The sequence below is a fragment of the Falco biarmicus genome, chromosome 1, assembly GCF_023638135.1.
Source record: "Falco biarmicus isolate bFalBia1 chromosome 1, bFalBia1.pri, whole genome shotgun sequence".
NCBI classification, from domain to species: domain Eukaryota; kingdom Metazoa; phylum Chordata; class Aves; order Falconiformes; family Falconidae; genus Falco; species Falco biarmicus.
This window is the reverse complement of record NC_079288.1, coordinates 26,301,079-26,321,456: the sequence shown is the minus strand read 5'-3', so window position 1 is coordinate 26,321,456 and position 20,378 is coordinate 26,301,079. Positions and strand designations below refer to the sequence as shown.

Here is a 20,378-nt window from a genome sequence, read left to right as displayed (position 1 = left end):
AATGAAAGGGCATCTTGACCTTGAGAAAAAAAGGATTTCCAGGGCCCACCTGTGCTCACAGTACAGAAAACTTTGAAGCTGAAAGTGGTTCCTGAAGTGCAGCAGTCTGGTGCTGTGTGGAGTCAGTTAATGTGCGTTTTCTAGCAGAGTGAGAACTGGAGTTAGCATACAGCCCTCGGGAGAGTGGCAGAGTTGGAGGGGTACATTTTCCCCTTTGTTTCTCTTTCCAGGGCTCCAGCTTTGGTTAGGAAAGGCTTTGTTACATATTTCTGCAGATAACTGGGGCTTTTTAATTTCTACAGCTGAAGTTTCCAATTCTTAAAAACACAAAATCGTATCTCTTTATTAGATAGGGATCAAGGCTGTGAAGCAGTTGCTTTATCTGGTGATGTTAAAATGCAGTCAGCACCACTTGGCTACTTGGTCCAGGTTTTAGATGTGAAATACAGGGGTGGTTTGTGCTGCCTTTTCTGTTCTACAGCAGAAGGAAAAAAAAAAAGCAGGATAAAAGTGTGGCATTGCAAAACCAGCTCACAGTGTACTCCTGATGGTGCTGTTACTGGACATGAAATCCAACTCTTACTTTTCTTTTCTCCCCATTCCTTGCTTTGGGCTGCACAGTGAAGTACTCCGGGTACCTGGAACACCGGGATGTCCCCTTCTGCACAAACGGCTACGACAGGTCTCCTGGGCTGATGAAACTTGGAAAAGGTAGGTTTTGGCCAAAAAACTTGTCCCAGGGCTCAGGGTTGTAAAGACCATCTGTTTACTGTGTGTGGTCCCACAGCAGGCTGCCTTTATAATCCGTGACAGGGGGCAGTGGACCATTGTAGTTTGAGATATGAGCTACCAAAGAATTTTTCCTCCAGGCCTTGGGAGAAATTGTTGTTTGGTGTCTGAGGGGGTTTCCATGTTTGCTAGTCTTACGACCTTCCATATTTTGTTGCGACAGACATTACGTTGCGGGGCCTGGAAATTGGCCTGCTGACAATGAAGAAGGGAGAGGTGGCAAGATTTGTCTTCACACCAGATTATGCTTACGGGTGCCAGGGCTGTCCTCCTCTCATTCCTCCAAATGCCACGGTCATGTTCGAAGTGGAGGTGCTGGACTTCCTAGATTCGGATGAATCTGACAGATTCTTTGAGTTGACTGCTGTGAGTTGCCTTAAGAAGGTTTGAGACCTAAATCTGGATGCTAAACCTTTGTTGTCTTTCCTTCCCGTTCCTGTGGGTCACACATTATGTATGTTTAGCCTAATGCAGTTATCCGGAGCCTGGGCTGCTAGCTCTGCTCTGATGCAAACACATGCCCTTTAATGCTGGCCCTGCATGCCTTGCGCTGTTTGCGCTCCCGTGTAGAGGGAGAAGGTGGGTGCTGCCTTTGTTTGCTCCTGTGTGCTGGAGCCACTGGACCGACTTCCATTTATTTTTAGCTGTACAAGAAACCTTACGGTTTCACTAGAGGGCACCAGCTTCCAGGGATTTCTCTGAAAGAACAGTAATGAGCTGTCTGTAAAAATCCTGTTCAGGCTGCAGCGTCCAAGTGCCCCTCCAGCCCCCACCCTTTGTCTCTGCTTCTTGGCTGCTTTCCCAAGTGCTCCTTCACTGTTCACTTTCCTCCTTGGTGAGTTACGCTGTTATTGTTAATCCCCCCTTTTCATGTAAAGGGCTTTGGGCTGTGGTTGTGGGTCAGTGAGTGGGGCACAGGCAGCAGCAGTGGGGGGGGAGGCCCTCCTTATTCCCTCCTGCTGCTGCACAGGCTGTTCTTTCCACACGTAGCCCTGTGAGCAAACCACACTTGTTGCAAGAGAGCTTACTCCCCTTCTTGCCGCTGGCCTGCCCCTTCTGGGTAACTGACTTCACTCTGTGAGCTGGTTCAAACTTGCAAACCCAAGACAAAACCCGTTCCTTGATTTTTATCTTTTTTTATTATTGTCAGGTTTTTTGTTTTGCTGGTTGGTGTCTCATGGGTATCAGGCTGGTCCCAGAGCTGCCCTGATGCAGCCACCCTGGGTAATGCCAAAAGCTGTTAGAGCAACGGAGCTTTCAAGCAGCTTCACCTTTTGTGTCAGCAGTAGCGTTTGTGTTAACTCTGCTCTGTGCTAAGCAGGTGAGAGAGTTGGGCAGGATTTAACAACACATTCCTGTTTTTTTCAGCTCCCCTGAAGTCCTTGTGGTCCCAGTGAGCTTTCTGACCTAGTTAGCAGCACTCTTCACCAGGAGTTACCAGCACAAGAACAGTGGCATGTTTCAGCCTGGCCAAGGGAAATGCCACGTGGTGGTGGCCTGGGTGGACACTGCAGGGGCCTTGGCAATGGCCTGGCTCCTTCCCTGTGAATAGAAGGGGACTGTGCAGGACTGTCCTGTCTGAGCTCTCTGCTTGTTTTCTTTTGTTTGAGCTGAAATTCAGGTGTTTCTTTATACAGGAGCAGCAGGATACGTTTCCGCTACAAAAGGTGTTGAAAGTGGCAGACACGGAGAGAGAGTTTGGCAACTACCTCTACCGTAAGCAGCACTTTGAGAGTGCCAAAGACAGATACAAAAGGGTATGACACCAGAAAAAAATGTGGTTTTCATTGTGAAAAACTGTGAAAGTAGTGGTTATTAAGTGCTAGCTCACCATAATAAGTACAATTTAGAGATCAAATAACTTCATCACATTGTCCAGGCATAGTCTGTTATTTATGAACAGATCTTGGACACCTGCTTTCGTGTGAGCAGCAGCGGTACATGAAGGAGAAGGGTTGGCAGAAATAGGCAGAACCCTGTTCCTTCAGGCTTGCTCCCTGTGGGCTCTGTCTGAGATGGAAGGGTACATCTCAGCAGCTGTGTAAGCCCTGAGCAGTTTGCGTGGCTGACTGCTGAGCTGGAGCCTTTCAGATCAGCTTTTGCTGGGAGACATTATAATGCAGCATAGCCTTGTATTGCAGTAGTGTGCTGATTAATGCTTTGAGAAAGAATCTGTAATCCCTTTGGTCTGGAAACAGGTATCCCTGGCACACTGGGCACTCTAACTTTATTTTTAGCCTTCCAGTTGGGAATCTCAGAATAGCTGAGGTTGGTAGGAACCTCTGAAGGTTGTCCAGTCCAGCCCCCTGCTGAAGGAAGGTCAGCCACAGAGGGACGTTGCCCAGGACTGTGTCCATTCAGGTTCTGAATATCTCCAAGGATAGAGACTCCACAGTCTCTCCAGGCAGGGAAATACTCAGTTTTTCCCAAACTGGAATGCATCTGCCTGTGTTTTGGGGTTAGTGTGGTTTTGTGAGATTTTTTTCCTCTCCCCATTCAGAGTTGCTTTTTCTTAATATTTTTGTAACAAAAGTAATTTAAATTGCCTTTCTCCCTGTAAGATTTCTCTTCCTTAAAATCTGAGTCCTGAGTGTACGGGTTTTTTTCCCAGTTGCTTTCAAGTTTCCTGATACGTTCCTAAACCTGTATGTAGTCTTATGGTTGAGCTGGCTAGTCATGCTGGTAATGCATGTATATTTATATAATTAATATAATGCATGCAGTATATTTAGAATTTTGATTATTATTTTTAACTGATCTAGGTGAACAGAAGCATGGGTGTAGCTGTCTGATGAGACTGATTTCTCACTTGCTATAACAGATTTGTTTCGCACTAGTTCTTTTTCCCTGTCTGCTCAGGCATTCTCCATCCTTGGTCGCAGCCCTTCCAGTGAGGCAGAGCAGTGTCAGATCGATGCTTCCAGGTTGCTGGTGCTCCTGAATCTCTCACTTACTTACCTGAAACTAGAACGTCCTGCCCAAGCTTTGGCATATGGGGAAAAGGCCTTGGAAATTGATCGAAGAAACGCCAAAGCGCTGTTCAGGTGTGGCCAGGTGGGCAAAAATTAATTCCTTTGGTAGTCACATCAAGGAATACCCCAGCCTGACTGACTGTGGAGGGAACCTTCATTGAACTGAGGAGAACCACTGAAGTCTGGGCCAGGCCTCCTAAACTGCTGTGGCAGTCAAGGGAGTTCATCTGCATCTGACCTTTTGGAAAATCTGGCGCTCTCTAAATCTGTCACACAGATTTTTTTCATGGGGGATTCCTGAGCTACCTGGATCTGTCTCAGAAATGTTTGTAGTTGCACATGTTTGAGTCCTGAAGAATGACAGTGATTCTATATTTATGTTGCAACACATCTGTCTTCTTTCATCGGCAGGCTTGTCTCTGCATGACAGAATACGAAAAAGCCCGGGATTTCCTGGTCAGAGCTCAGCGTATACAGCCATTTAACCATGATATTAACAATGAGCTGAAGAAGTTGGCAAGGTGAGAGAACTCCTTTCTATCCCTGTGGAAGAGAGCGTGCTTAGACAGGCTGGAACACCCACTCAAAAAATATTTAAAATGTGTTTGGTTTTTTTTTTTTTAAAAAAAAAAAACAAAACAAAATACAAAACTATTGGGTTAGCAAGTGACTTGGGAAAATGAGTGTGGAGACAGCTGACTCAAAGACTTTGCAGAAGCAGTGGTTACAGGTGATAGGTGAGAAGCTGAGAGCACCCCCTGTACAGTTTCTCTGGGGGGATGTGTGTGTTATGCTCCTTGTGAGTAGGTAGGTCAGGACAGGGAGATAGGGGCTGCTGAAATACCTCAAAACCAATGAAATGCAGTAGGCTAGCACTCAATCTGGTGATGTTCTGGTTTAATAAGTATGGTTTTCGTTCCTTTTAAAATGCATGGGTGAATTGCAGCAGCTCTTCTGCACTGCAAGTGCTTCAGTGTACAATGCTACAAATACTAATGTTCATTAAAAGGGAATTTCTTGCTGTCTTGGAGGTAGCAAGTGAGCAATCCTGAAGGCAAACTTTCCCTTTGCCTGCAGGCTGCGTACAGCACAATCCTGCCAGCTTTAGTCATGCCCTAGCCACACCAAAACATGACGAATGCTGTCTCTGCCCTCATTCTGGTCTTCCCTTTGAAACTGGCAAAAGCACCAGCTGGTTCCCAAAAGTGTGTGCTGTACTTCTGGCACTGTTCACAGACACAGAAGGCAATGCAGTCCCCAGCTTCAGAGATCACAAAGCAGCCCTTGAATATGAACCCTCTTCTTTTGTGTGTTGCTGCTAGGCATTTGCAAAAAGGTTTGTAGGCAGCAGTAACACCTCATTAGAGTAGTTGGTGCAGCTGGAAAAGCCAGTTTCGTGGCCTGAGTGCCCTTCACCAGGTAGCGTTTTGGGAGAGGGCTGTCCTTTCCCATCGGTGCCCTATGTATCCACATCATCTTTAAGTCTGTGGTAACACCAAGTCTTCAAACTTGCTGTTTTCTCTGAAGTACAAAGAACCTGAAGGCAATATTAGCTGCTGGTCTGGAAAGCTGAAATAAACCACTTCTATTCATCTTGATCTGCCTCTGGGTACATAGCTACCAAATTGCCAGGTGAGCGCAAGCATTTATAAAATAGATCTGGGTGGCTGGTTAGCTACTCTTGGAGGCTTGGTATGTGGGTAGTATCAAAGCCCAGTAGTAGAGTGCTAGAAGTCCTGATTCTAGAAGCCTCATGTGTTCCCTTAGACTTGTTTGAGATATGTTGGCAGGTGAAAGAGAAATCTTCCTAATAATGTTGAGGTTGTGCTGCCAGGAAGCAACAAGGCATCCTGCCTTCGGGGAAGCAGTGGGCAGGCTCGTTGGCTCTGACTCTGGAGACAGCAGTGTGTACAGCTAACGTGTGTCAGTAAGCTGACTATGCATTAAACCACTGTTGTCTTGGGGTTTGCTGCTTCAGTGCCAGTTAAAATTGGTGTATTTTTTGTTCTTACTGTGACAAAGAGTGGAATTAGAATAAAATAGATGAAGACAATATTATCAGGTGTTGTTAATTTTGCCATACCTCAGTCTAGATCCTGTAATGTTGCCAAACTTCCTTGCCTGAGAAAACTCATAATGTGATCTGGCAAATGCTTCAGAAACAGAATATGAATCAAAATCTTGTTCTCAGAGGCTTTTCACTTCCTTACTGAGCACATTTATACTTTGCAAAAAGAAATGTGTGTTAATCAACAGCTACCTTTTGCTGTCTAAAACAAAACTTCAGAAAGCATCTGTTTAACAGCTGAACCAGGTTCTTGGCAGAATTCACTTCACTGGAGAAAAAAACGGGCAGAATCTAGGGTGAGGATTTTGTGGAACGAACATCTGGTACCAGCTGTAGTTAGTGGTCTTTGTGCAAATTCTGCTGCTGGATTTGGCAGTTCTGTTGGAAGGCTTGATTTTGCATCAAATCCAGAGCAAAATGGGGTTGTTCTGGTATCTGGTATGGATCTGCGCCTCCAAGTGAGTGGCTCTTGGATTTCTTCCTGTGGGAGGCATGACAGCATGCCATCCACAATCTGGGTGGGCATCCCTGATCTACTCGGTGTAGACAGTTGCAGCAACATCTGTCTGAGACTTAACAGAAGAGACTTGCTGTGCTGGGATTTCATTGAACTTAACGCTTTGAGGTTCTGGACACAGGGGTGCTGATGGTAGGGGCTGAGAGGGCATTAGCCATCATCACACTTGTGCTATTTCTGGTGTGTTGCCTGAAAACCTTGGGTTTGACCTTATATGGTAGCAGATGCAGGAAAGCTGGCCGTGTGGGCAGCCATTGATCCCTGGGCTGGTGCCCAAACTGAGTCACCCTCCGGCTCAGGGATTCCTCACCAGTGAGACCTCTATGCTGGTGAGGTGAGAACACAGGTGCGGAGGATGCTGTGTTTGCAGAAGCAGCCATTAAAATGGGAAGCTTTTGCCATGCAAAAGGCAGGGAATGTGATGCTGGCAGGGAAGTGAGAATGGAGGAGGAAACATCTGCCCTGTCATCCACTTAGTCCAGACACAAATCCTGGCTGCCTTCCACCCATCCTCTGCCCAGATTCTGTGTCAATGGAAGATATCCTGGAGTAGGTCACTTGGATGATGTCTCCTGCTGGGTGCTGAAGGAGCTCACACAAGAAGCGGCACAAACGAGGAGACATGAAACTAGGCCACAGGATACAGGTGGGGTTCCTCTGCGTTGTCACACGCTTGCGAAACTGGTGTAGAAAGTATCTGGCTACCAAAAGTCAAATAGTACTTAGCTAATAGTAACCAGCAAAGCAGAGACCCAAGGTGTGGAGGTGAGGCACAGTGTTTCCAGCTCTCCTTTCCTGACATGGTAGAGAGAAGGGCTTGGAGGAGCTGCGTCTTTGCTACCAGAACACTCTTACATTAGGTTAATTTGTTTGTATAGAAAAAATAATACATGTTTTCTGGTCATGGCATGGCTGGCTGGGTGGGCAGTCTGCAGCCTGTGATGCCATGCCGTGCTCTACTTTGCAGCTGCTACAAGAACTACATGGAAAAGGAGAAACAAATGTGCTGCCGAATGTTCACTCCTCTCAGTTCTTCTGACTGACTGGAAATAAAGGTAATCAAGTTGTGAAATAGGCTGAGGTTTCACAAAACCTCTGTCTTGTCTGAACTGTTTTCAGGTGGGGAGCCTGCTTCTCTTGTGCATGAGAGGATTTTGGAGGCAAAATGTAAGGGTAATGGGAGTGTGGAGGAGAAGGGGCAGGATGGTGGGGTGAAATGCGGCTACATGATCAGCTTGGGGAATCCTTCCTGCGAGGCAAGCTGGTGTGGGACACGAACCTGAAACTGGCAGTGCTTGAGTAAGTTTGGTTTTGTTGTTTCCTGTGCTGCTCATCCCAGCTATTCCTTGTCAGAATGAGGGGGAGAAATAGCTGTGTAGTCTTGTTCCTCTGACAATTAAAAGAAACAAACAAAAAACATTGTTCCTGTCAAACTTTAAGAATTGGATTTCCTTCTCCTCCTCCCCTCCAGTGTTCCTGTCTGGAGCTGTTGGAATGCCTCGCTTCAGAAAAATCTAAATATTTTATTTCTGGTGTTGTTTTTTTTTTAATATTAAAAAATCTGTTTGTATAGAAAATTTCAAATAGATGTTTTGGACTCTTTAAAGCCTTAAATCTTCTAGCAAAATTGATGGGTTTATAAATGCACAAAGGCTCTTTGATCATTTCTTTTTTTGTCAAAACCTTTGGGGCGGGGGGGGGGTGGGGTGGGGGGGTGGTGGGGAGTGTAAGGGGGAGTGGAAATCTTCACTGGTCTCTTGCCTCAGGGTAAACCCTGGGGAAAGAGCTGCGGAAATGACAGCAGCCTTCTGTCAGAAAGCATCACCAGCTCGGGGCTGTCAGTGTGCTGCCATTCTCTCTCATGCAATACCTCTTCTGCTTGTAGAAAATGCATATTGGCAGCCTTTCCATCAGCAGTGTGAGTGCAGGGTGCAGGTCTGGTATTTTAAGATCTTTTGTCTGAGCGTATTAGGAAGCTAAGGTAGTATTTGAAGAAGAGGTTTGACTGAACCGGCAGCTTCCTAAAGCAACACAACCCTCGTCTGGCTGGCCATGCCTTCCGGCTGTAGTCTGCACCCCTCTCTGAGGTCTGAGCTGGGCGTGTTGTTAAACTGCCTCAGAGTTAAATTCTTCTGCCCTGGGTTCAGGATGGGACTGATCACATCTGTTAGCAGGTACCTACCCCCAGGCCAGTAGCTGCGGAAGGGGATTAAGACAGACAAGTGTGTGCAGGAAATCTGTGACCCAGGACTTAGCAAGGAGGCTGTGATTCTCCACTTGTTGCATTTCAGAGACTTGCAGTTTGAAAGCCTGTAGGACTTGGGTCTCGTGTCTGGTAGCACGTAGCGGTGCCTGACCTGGGCAGCTTCTTGTGTTGGTCTGTGCAGCCCTGCTTTGTGGTGGGAACTCTGAATGAATGCGGTGGGTCACCAAACCACTGCTCCCCTGGTAGGGTTCTGCAGCCTCTTGTTTCCCAAAAAGCAACTTGCAAAGATGCCGATTTCCATGCAGTTGGTGTAATGGCACATAGCGATGTCAGTAAAACAGTGTCTTCAGTTAGTGGAGGCTGAAAAGTGCCAAGGGGAAGGGAAAAAGAAATCTCTGCTGGAGGCAAGCTTAAAGATTGAGCTGAACTGTCAGCCAGAGCTTCTCCACCGATTCCTACCGATACATGTGTACAGTGCTTTCCTGGAGTTCTCCTGCCTTACACAGCTGATTAACAGCTGTCACTCAAAAAGATTTCTAACCTTCTTTGAAGTTGATTTTGGTTACAGTATTAAAAATAAACTAAGTCTTCCAGACAAACATAAATCACTGAGACCTACAGAAGAATCTACTGTTAATTCATGGCATGAAAAACCCCTTGCTGGAGGAGGCTCTTGCAGGGCAGGGCCTTGTGCTAGCTGGAGGTTGGTTTGCTGCTGCATTGTGCTTAAACTTCATTACATATTCAGAGAGGAGCAAAGCAGTTCCAGCTGTCAGAGGCACTGCTACTTAGTCAGACTTGAGGCAGAACATTCTTTGGTGTTTTCTGACAGCTTTGCACAAGTTCAGTTGAGGGCACAAACTGTGCTCGGTCAGTCTGGCAGGCCTGCTTCATCCTTTCTGTCTCAGGCACCGAGTGAGTAGGTGGCCTGTGAGTGCTGCCTGTAGCTCATGTTTAATGATCCAGTGGAATCACAACAGTTACGGAAGACTTTCCTATGTACTAGCTGGCAGGTGCTTGTTAGGCACTGACCTGACCTGTTGTCCAGTTTACGAGCTAAATGACTTGGAGCTGTAGTTGTGGCATTTTCTCCTTCCTGAAACACTGCTGCATCCATCCCCCTGCTTCAGAGCTTCCCAGGTGGGTTTGCTGTACCTTTTGGTGCGTTCTGCAGCAGCTGCTTTGTTACAGGGTGAAATGCTTAATTTCTCTGTACTTGCATAGGCCAGGGCTATGTTCTGTGTTTTGTGTAATGACACTCAAACCCAGACACACTTGAGTATCTCCATTCTGCTTGCTATTTCTGAATCCCTCTCACTGTCGAGTCCAGTCCCTCTAGTTGCCACAAAGGTTGTCTTGCTTGGAACATACTTTCTTCCTTTTTTAATGGAGTTTCAGGTCAGAATAAATCTTCTCTTTGGTGAAATGCAAGGCCACTTGTGATGCTTCCCGGAGGAATTCAGAAATACTCAAGAGGGAGAAACAGAAGCACAAAAACTTTCTTAAATCCATCCTGCTGCAGTTCTTCGCAAATGCAGTGGCTTGGGTCTCATGCTTGCCCCTATTTGAATCTGGGTTATTTGCCTGCCTCTGTATGCTCTGTGCGGTGTGGATGTGTTGAGCCAGGTTACCTGGGATGTACGTAGCTGAAAGTAGTCCTCAGTGTCCCCTAAATTTCAGGATGGATGGGCTGAGGACCACTGGCTTATTGGAGCTTTTTGCTCTTTCTTGTTTGAAAGACCCAGCAGATAAAAAAAAAAAATAATGGAATTTCTTATCGTTATATTGCTGTGGTCCTTCATGAAAAAGATCTTAATCATGAAGATCGGGGACAAGTTCCCTAGAAATGTCTGGATTCTAGTAGAGGGTCCTTGGTGATAGTTTCATCCCAGAAAGATGTCTCTGAGGGGTTTTTTAATTTATTTTTTTTTATTATGGATGGGCCAAAGTTGAAAGCTTGGCTCTAATGTGTATCTCAGTTCAATACACAGGAGAAGTGGTCTTATAGTTGAGAGCACACAGAGAAGTGTTCCAGTGAAAACAAACAATGCTGAAATTATGGCAGGAAACTATGACTCTGAGGTCAAACTTGAGATTGCTACGAATAGCAGGGTCTAGCAATTCTGAAGCCATTAATTGGTGAGAATTGGCTGCAGAGCTGGGGCTGTGTCACCAGGTAGAAGTGATTATAACTGGGCTTAAAATCAACAGCAGTTGCCAGTTAAACTGACCTAATAAGCTGAAAGAGACTTGCAAATAAACTGAGAAGTATGTGCACAAAACAGTCAAAACTCCTGCCTTGGGAAGGCTCCCGATTTTGTGTAAACAGCAACTTGCTCCTTCCCCTCCTGCTCTCCCTTATTACTGAGGAGATCTAAAATGTGCCTCCTGCTGATACTATCCCTACCCACTGCGTAAAGCTGAACAACAGAGAACTGGCAATTTCACTTCTCCTTTAGAATATGCAAATTATTGTACCTCTGAGATGTACTGCGAAGGAAATTGTTAAATGTCTGCTTTATGCTGAGCACTGCTGGAGCGAGTGGGAAGGCTTGAAGGATGAGTTAATTAAGAATTCTCCTTGCTAAGCAAAGGAAGGAGAAAAGCTTTAATAAGGTGGTTGGGTGGGTTGTTTTTTTTTGTTTTCCCTCCAGCTCTCTCCTCATTGAGCACCTTTATTTTTTTCAGAGTTCTGCAGTTCCTGCCTGCAGTAGTACCTGTAATACCTCTCTAGAAGATTTGTGGGCTCTTGTCTCTTCTAGAAACTGTCAGTGGAGAAATGACTGCACCACCTGTGCTTAGGGGTGCCGTGCCACGCGTGCTTCCTGGTCAGGTGTACTGGACATGGGTCCCTGGTTTGAACACACTGGGAGTGGCTTTGCTCAGACCAGGAGGTCTGGCCTGGGATTAGAAGTGCAAAGATGGTGTGAAATGAAAAGGAGGGAGACCCATGCGGTATCGCAGTGCCCCTCCGTGCCCGTCCTCTGAGGCGCTGGTGAAGTGATGGTTCTCCAGCCTCATCAGAGGACTGCCCTGTGGCCCAGCCCAGGGCCATCCTCTCTGAGATGCCCTAAGTGCCTAAAGCCTGGGGTTCCCCTTTATGTCCTCAAGCATGAAGCTCCCTGGCGAGGTAGGAGTGGGTTCCTGGCTGTGTTTCTCCTCAAGCTCCTGTCTGCTTGCCTGAGGCCACTCAGCACACTTGCCCTGGAAAGGACAGGATGAGCCCCTAGTGAATAGCCCTGTGTGGGCTTTTATTTCTCAGAGCTTTTGCCAGCAGCTGGAAGACAAAATACGCTGCTGTTAGAAATCAGTAGAGAGTGAAAAAGATGCTGGGCTCTTTTCATTCCCACGATGGTACTTGGTTTATCATGCAGGTAGAGTTTAAAGAGAATGGTCTATGTGCAAGATCTGAATTTCTTTATGAAGAACGTTTTAGTTTTGCAGAGCATTCAGAGTTACTGGCTTTCACTTCTAGCAGCAAGGAGACACACAGTTATTTTAAGGTTTTCTCTGAAGTATCACTTGTTAAGGCTTCTTTCTCCATCCCTTGTGTGTCCGTTGTGATAAGCTATATGAAGTGTAAGTAAAAATGTTTTGTTACCTTGATGGGTAAAAAGGCAAATTGCATAAACCTGCACCCAAGTAGGTAGTGACCAAACTGATTTGTGGATGGGAGCCTGTTGCAAGTGACTGTCACCAAGATGCCTGTCACTGATACGCCTGGGATAAGGCTATAGCTTAGTTGTGCTGGTAGCTGAGGCGCACAAGTCCCCAGTGCTGCTCCTGGTCCTTGTGGCATTACAGACAGTGGTAAGAAGCTCTCCCTGGCCTCTTGCCAACCCAGGCAGAACTGGCATGCCTGGCTACCAGTCCTGCTGATCTGGGGTGCTCCAGGCTTTCTCTCTGAGCTAGCAGAAAAAAATGTGCTTATCCTATCTATTTCTCTTAGTCTTAAATCTTGGGATTTTAAAAGATCATGCTTTACACAGCATACAAAGGGCCCTTTTCCATATTTGCTGTTGTATACTTGCTCTTCTAGTTGGGTTCCTCGAAGGAATGTTGGCTATTCAGAGCTGTAACCATACCTATATGAAGAATCATGTATCCTCTTGGGCTTGGAGGACATTGCCACCTCTAAAGAGCAAAGGATGCTTTTCACTGCTTGCTTACTTCAGTGACGTCTGGTCCTGAGCCAACATGCTTAATGCTGTAAATCGCTGTGTGTGGGTGTGGGCCAGGTATGGCCTGGCTGGTGTACCCATGTGTCCCACTGACACCGGGGTCAGTGTCACTGAATGTGGGTGTCCCCATGTCTCACTGCTTCAGCATGGCACTGCGCTGAAGGCTCTGCTGCTGGGATGAGGCGTCGGAGCCTGTAGCAGCATGCACAGCAGAGGGGAGCTGGAGCACAGCAGAAGGTAACTTCAACATACAGTTGGGAAGAAAAAAAGAAACAAGATGATGGTGGTGCGAACATGCCCTGGTGGCTGATTTTTTTTTTTGGAGGGGGGGGATGGGGGGCGTGGGCATGGGGAAGTGGGCTTCCATGTTGTTTTTTTGTTGTTGTTATTCCACAGTCTCCATTTTTTTCAAATGAAACTGCAAACTTTTAATGACCTGATACCCTAGGCTTCAGGTGAGATGCTGTCCTGATTACAAGAGGGTACTGATCAAGGTCTTGAGACCTGCCAGCTTTTTGCTCCAGCAGGGTGAGAAGTGAAACACAAACTTTGGAAGAGTTTAAAATGCTCTTAACTGGGCATTGTAGTAGCTGTGATGATACAGGCAGCTGAGTTTAAATAAGTGCTAATGGCCTTAAAAGTGTTCGTTGTGGTTTTGGGAAATACTCTTGTGCTTGTGAGCTGCCGAGCATTATTGACCAAGTGCAGCCCCCTAATGCAGTGTCCTTTGCGTCAGCAGCGACACAGAGCAGCTGACAGGGGGTAGGGGGCTGCATCACTGCTTGAACAGCGCCAGGGCATTGATTGCTGTGTCTACAGCGTGGCAACAGCACTTTGCAAAAAGACAACATGTATGGTTGTCAGGAGCAAGAGGCACTAATGAGGTCTTCAGATTTGGGGAATGTTGCTTTCAGAAAGGCTTTTTGCTTAAGATGCAGGGAGTGTTTTGGCACTGCTGTGAGTTGGTTTGCAGAACTGCAGAGTTATTTCCAGTAAGGGTAGACATGACCTTCATGTGTGTCTCCCACTACCCACCCTGCTTTCAGGGACCTGTTGATTTGCCAGAATGCTGAGCATTATGGACATGAAAGTTATCTGAGCTCTTGAAGGACTGGGAGCTGCGCTAAGGATCAGTTTCAGCCCAGACTTGCTGGATGAAGTCCTTTGAGTCAGAAGTGTGTGTTGAAGAGTTCATCCCTTCTTTCGCCTTCCCATAATTGTCCCTCTTGTGAGACCTCTTGCTTTCTGGACAAGTTGGTTTGTTGCTTTGTCTGGATACTGTTTTAAGGCACTTTTTTTAGAAATGCTTGGGAAAGAGCTCTGCTTTCTGTTTTTCCTTTTTGTTTTAGGTATCCTTGCCCTATCATAGATCTGAGCAGACTTGACAGATCCTTCTTCCATCACCTCAGGTTCAGGACGGTAGTGCATGTCATCAGCATTCAGGGTCTTTGGTGTTGAGACTTGTTAAAGATCTCTGGAGAATTCATCCTGCCACTGAGCTGTCTAGCATACAGGCAGTGCTTGAAACTCGCTGTGGATCCTTTGCAGAGCTGAGGATCATGACAAATTGACTTGCAAAAAAAAAAAAAAAATCCTGAAAAAAACCCGCATAAGTACAGATCTTCAGATGGCAATGGAAGTTGCTATAGTGTGGTTATATAAATGAGGAGTAGCACATCTGCTTATTGCACCTTCATCTGGGAATCTGGACGTCTGGTGCAGCTGTGATGGGGTAGTTGGAGCCTGCTCAGTCCTTTAGACATGGGGAGTCTTGTGACTGTCTGTGTGCTTATGTGCTGCCATGGCCTGAAGATGGGCTTCACAGCCATCCTGGCCATAAAAGTGAGTCCACTTGAAGCACAAACTGCTGAACATCCCCAGACAATGTGTTGGAGAGAGAACGAGGGTATGGCTGACTGCAGAGTCACCTCCGTAGGTAGCAGATAAGTGGTACCCTAATTAGGTAATTTTCTGAAGGCATGGTGCACGCTCAGAGAAGGGCTCTCTGGGATGGTGATGTGTTATGTTCCCTCTAATAATTGTCCAGATAAAACCATGATAGCCTGGCGTTGTAAATAGCTGATTCTTCTCCTTGTATGAGGGTGGATTGCCCAGTACATCTTGTTATCAGCTAGCTGATAGCACCCTAGCTGTCACTGGACTTTCTTAGTGCCGTTCAGGAGAGCTGCAGCCTGTCAGTAAGCTCTCAGGAGGTCCACATGGTGCGTTTCAGAAGGAGCTTGTTCACTTCCCGGTAATGGTTTTTCTCCAGGCTGATATTCCAGAGTGGCTCTTCCTTTGGAACTTGACAGAGTTTGAGTGAAGAGCACTTCTTGGGCAATTGCCCTTCAAGGTTTTAGCTCCTTTGCTGATCTCTCCTCCAAATGTGTGCACATAACATCTACTTTTCCAGCACGCTTATGAGGAGCCATGGTGTAAAATGTGCTGTGTCCTTCTGACTACCAAATCAAAACTTCCCTTCCTTTCTTCTCCATGGTCAGTGAGAATCCTATTTAGCTGGGATCAGAAGTGTTGAAAAGAAGGCATTCTGCCTCCCGTAACAGACATGTGGAGGCTACATTTCACGGAACGTCCTTTAAAGGCACTTCTCTGAGCTGTAAAAGCCAAGCCAGCCTTCCAGGCTGCCCTCCGTGAAGCTGGTGACTTGATGAACTCGGCTCTCTTGAGCACCGCTCCTCTCACTGAGGGTTATCTGAGTGCTGCACTGTTGGAGCTGCCACTTCAAAGCATGGGTGTAATGAGGGCAGAACTTGCAGGAGCTACGCTTCAAGTACACGCTTCTTACTTTCCAGTTTCCTTGTGCTTTGACGAAAATTTCATCTGTTGTGTTTGGTGCCTATATGGGACTTCCCTGAAGCCCTGCAAGGGATAGAGGCAGGAAAGGGGGAGCTGGGGAAAAGGCAGCAACAGTTCTTTATGCAAGAAAGAAGCTTAAACAAATTTTAAAGCCTTAGTTAAACATTAACTGTTAATTATGGCTTTAATGCAGAGTAAAGGTGACTGTGATTATAAATGACCTGTGACCTGGCATGTTGCTTACTGTAAATTGATGATCGACTGCCTTGTCTTTCTGAAGCATGAATTAAAAGAGCTGGTACCAACAGACTTCTGTCTGAACTTCAAAGCAAGCGTGTGCCTTGCTGGTTTTTGTGGCTGAGTAGCTGCCAACCTGCTGTTAAGTGAAGGAAGCAAATACTGGAGCAAGTTCTGGTTGGAGCGCGCTGTTCTACGTGCAGGAGCAGCAAACGCTTTGAATGCGATCCAGCTCTCTGCGTCTTCAGGGCTGTGTGTTCCCCCCCTCCCCTTCTCTTTTGATTGTGTAGCCATTAGGTGGAAATGAAAGAGATGAACTGATCAAACACGCCTTGAAATGGCTTTAGGGTTTCAGTTTGAATATTTTTTTAATTAGCTCCATGTAAAGACTTTATTACTTCAAATAGCAGCCATGAAACTAGAAGACTCACAGTTTGATCCTTTGTTTTTATGGTGCACAAGAAGTCTCCGTAGCTGTAGGTTTCATGCCCAGCTAGACACCCCAAACCACAACTAACAGCCGGTGGAGACATCTTGTGATTATCTTTTAAGTGTGCCTATCAGCGACACGTAAAAGGAAGTGCTGTGTGAGGATAATATTAGACTGACAAGTAGCAGAGTGGAAGTCGGTTGCATTTTAGCAGGAGCAAAGATGCTTTTCTCTAGTAACATGTAGAACACTGTAGCCCATCAAGGATAATGATTTTTTTCCACTGTTGAAACCTTTCTTTCCTTGTCTTAGTTGCTAGAAATTTATGCTGTGAACTGGGGAAATGATTTTAACATTTCTATCTCTGATTAATTTTCAAAGAGAAGAGATCATCTGAAGTGTCCTCCAGTAGTTTTCCTTCTTTAGAAACTTCTTCTCCCCTTTCTCCTGGTCAGGGGAGACACTGGAAAGCACTGCCCGACTGAAGCTGACTGTGAATATCTTGTGTTACAATGAACCTTGTTAACCCCCGCTTTTGGAAGGTTTGGCAATAAAAGGTGGCCTGTTAAATGAGACTGTAACACGGGATTTCATGAGTCTGGATGACCAGGACAGTGACTGCACTGACTTGTTACCATGACTCCTAGTTTGTACTAGCCTAGAAGTCTTCAGTTGTGTGTTTCTGGCAATCTTGAAAGTTGCTTGACTGTTTTGTGCTTTTATTATCCCAAACTTTAAACTGGGGGCAGCCCCTGAGAGAGGCACATTGTTCTGGTTCAGACTCATAGTTTTCTGGCCGGGTGGCATTTGAGTCACGGGTTTTGTGTGGCTCTGAGCATACAGACCAACTAAAACCTGGCTTCTTCAGGGTCATTGGAGGAAGATGAGTAATCTGGTCGACCTCACAGCTAACCCTGTTCTGAGCAGGAGGTTGGACTAGAAACCTACTGATGTTCCTTGCGGCCCTAATTATCCTGTGATCCTGTGGTGCCTTTCAAGGATATATAATGAATGAGGTGTGGATTTTGAGCATCATGTGATGCTTCATCATCTCATCCTTTAGTCTGTAAAGCGTCTGCTTTTCTCACAATTACTGATTTTTTTTTTTTTTTTTTTTTTTGCTTTCTGGTTAGCAGTCTGTAAGCCAATACCCTCTAAGGAGCAGGCTTCCCCCTTTTGCTGCTAGTAATTTGATTTACATTTGCAGAGATTGCCACTGCAGCTGAGCCAGCTGAGCTAGCTGTAGTAGCTATCGCTGCGGAAAGAGTATCAGAGATTGGTTTGGGCTCCTGGTATTCTTGAGCTGAGAGAAGATAGGGCATCTTTTGAACGTACCTCCTTTGATCCTCAGAACTTCTGTAAGAGACAGATAATGGGTTATCTTGTGGAAAGGCTTCCAAGGATTTTTCTGGGGTTTGTTTTTTTTTTTTCCCTTCTCCCTGCTATTCATCCTATGGGTGATGGAGGGATGAGGCTGACTTTTCAGCAGTGTTTTGGTACCATCTGCACTCTGACAAATCAGGGAAATAACCCTCTGTATCAGTATTCCCCCGTGAGTATCTCAGAGATGCCAGCTGCAGCAACATTGTGAGCAGCAGGGTGTTGGAATATGGTGATGGGCATATCAGAAAGCAGCGTGAATGTGTGTGCTGAGTGCGTTCTGTCCCACGTGCTTAATGGCTTTGGGGACAAGAGAGATCCCCGCATCACAGTTGCGTGTACCACAGCTCCACTGCAGATCTTGCAGCATTAGACCAGCACTTGAAAACCAACTGACACAGCTCGGGAGGGCTGGGGAGGAGAAGGTGCTGGTTCTGTCTGTGGGTGGAGGGGCGGAGGGAAGGGTGGTTGGGAGAGGCACTGAAGGGGCAGGCCAGCTTTTAGCATCGAGGTCAGTGTGGCCATGTAGAGGTGGCGCAGGTGATCAAAGTCCTGATCAGTGACCCAGGGGGTTCCCCTTTGAAACACGGGGTCTGGGTGTGGGAGGAACAATACCACAACTCAGAAACAGTTCTGGTTTATATCCAGAGAAAACCCACCCTGTGCCTAGGTACCAGTTTCCTTCTAGTGAAGCTCTCATGACCCTCAAGAGGGGGAGGGATGGGGTGCAGGCCGCAGATGAAAGAGCCTTTGCTGGTACGGAATCTGCCACCTTCTCGGTGTGTGCCAGGGCTGCAAGACTGGTGAGGACCCAACTGCAAGTGAAGGGCGATGGGGCAGGGGGAACCGACAAAGAATAAGGTGCTGGGAGTACTTTGTGACGTATTGCCAGTGCCACAGCGGTGTGGCCAGGCCGCTGGTGGTCCTGCCCTGCAAACAGCCTGTGGGCAAGGGGGGAGGGTGGGAGTGGGTGAATACGGTGAGAAGCAATAGGAATGTCAGGTGAGGAGAACGGTGAGTCTTCTAGGAGATACAGGACTGTCTCCCAAAGGCCAAGGGTAAGTATCCAGGCACGAGGTTTCCCAGAACAGACTGGAAAAGCACAAGTGACGGGTAGCACGGATGACCCTGTACGGGATGGGAGGTGGCCTGAAGGGTGTTCTCAGGGTTTCTCTGAGGTGGACTTGCTAGTTTTGAGTTTGTCGCTTAATACTCGCTTTCCTCCAAGTCCTATGTGAGGAAATTTAATTAATTTTGTGGGGATTTCACTGCATCTGTTCCACTTGTGCTAATCCGCAGACATCTGGGTGTTTCTTTCAGGGCCACTGTAGGTGTGTGCTAGGAATGATTAACTGTTTAATGCTAAAATGGAATAATATGTATCCATTTTAATAAGGTGTGATCCCTGTGGGACGCTGACAGTGGTATTTTGTTATCCTAGGACCTTGCCAGCACATGAGCAGAGCAGTTCATGAGCAGAAAGGAGACCTACCTCTGGGCACATTGGAGATCTTGCCATCGCATCTGTGGTTTGGGAAAAGGGGCAAGAGTGCTCTCTTGTTTTGGGAGTGTGAAGTGGAGGTTCTGTGTCTATATGCAAGCTGATTTTCCTGAAGTTGGTTTTGTTTACTGTATTCTGAGGCTGTTTCCAGACAAACCAAGTCCTGCTGTAGGAGAGAGGAAGGTGTTCCCTCTCCCCGGCATGCTCTTTGAAGAAAACTCTTTCCTGACTTCCTACATCTTGCAGGTTCTGGGCTGCTTTTAGGGAATCTGTAAATGGGAGTAGGATGCCATGAAGTTTTGTATTGTTTATATGGGTTATTCTTTAAAAAATTGTTTGATATTTTTGTTCTGAGAAAAATAAACCAACCTGAGAACTAACTCTTGCAGGACTTGTGCCAACTTATTGTGCAGAAGTGATTAATGTCTCCCTTTCAGTGTAAGGAGCTGGAATTTGGAAATAGGGTCTGGTTTGTTGCTGTGTAGCTAGCTCCCTTCTTGGGTAACAGCATGTTGTGCTCTTTGTTTTGGCTGAATGTGCCTGTGAATGTTGATACTAAATTTCAAATTACTTGGGAATATCAACTTAATCCCTTACAAACATTGCTGACTCCCCTAGCTTTGATCAAGGTGGCTTCCTCTTGGAACAGAATCTGCTGTGTGTTCCCCACATGTCTCTGAACGTGCACCTTTGTGGCGTGGCTGAGATTTAATGCAAAATCAAATGCTTCTTGGTGACACGGTGGCAGATAAATGCAAAACTAGCAAGAAGCCATGGAGGAGGAGGGACCTGGTAACATCAAATTATGTTTTCACGGTATTTGTCCTGTCTGTGTTTGACTAGGATGGTTAATGTCTTCTAAACATGATTCAGTGCCTTGTTGTTGTCTTGCCGGGCAGGGAGGGTTGCCTGTGGTCACTGTGCAATCCAAGGCAGCCAATTGCCAGGAGAGAAATGTCTGAAGCGTTCTTGTTCTGCCAGCATCCTTCTGGCTTTTGGATTCCTTACTGCTACGCTCTGACAGTGTCTTAAAATAAAATGCCCTCTTGGTAGGAAGTCCCAAAGGGCTGGGGCTGAGGGTGTGGGGGTGTTAGGAAAGCTTTGGGTTGGCAGCACCTAGCAAGCACGCTTCTGGACCCTACTGCTTGTCTACTTGTTCTGGTCCTGTCTGCTTTTGGAGGAAGGATGATCTCTGAGAGGACATCAAATCCTGCTGTGCTGCTTAGCTTTAAGAGAGACCCAAAGAGTGCAGGGTTTGGGGTTTGTCATCTGTCCCATAA

The 20,378-nt window shown here is 46.4% G+C and overlaps 1 protein-coding gene across 1 annotated transcript; it reads left to right on the top strand.

Annotated features, from left to right (window-relative positions):
* The first annotated feature begins 290 nt into the window (after window positions 1-290).
* FKBP6 (FKBP prolyl isomerase family member 6 (inactive)) lies at window positions 291-19,478 on the top strand. Its single transcript, XM_056345305.1, has 7 exons — window positions 291-711; window positions 953-1,155; window positions 2,427-2,546; window positions 3,649-3,843; window positions 4,173-4,282; window positions 7,314-7,401; window positions 19,039-19,478. Exons 1-6 carry the CDS (start codon window positions 696-698, stop codon window positions 7,387-7,389), a joined length of 720 nt encoding a protein of 239 aa, XP_056201280.1. The 5' UTR covers window positions 291-695; the 3' UTR covers window positions 7,390-7,401; window positions 19,039-19,478.
* Window positions 19,479-20,378: the final 900 nt, after the last annotated feature.

What these genes read in the sequence shown, in the direction of transcription:
- FKBP6 (XM_056345305.1), top strand. An exon ending in GATTCTTTGAGTTGACTGCT is followed by an intron (nt 1,156 to 2,426) that starts GTGAGTTGCCTT and finishes TTCTTTATACAG; the next exon opens with GAGCAGCAGGATACGTTTCC. An exon ending in GAGCTGAAGAAGTTGGCAAG is followed by an intron (nt 4,283 to 7,313) that starts GTGAGAGAACTC and finishes TCTACTTTGCAG; the next exon opens with CTGCTACAAGAACTACATGG.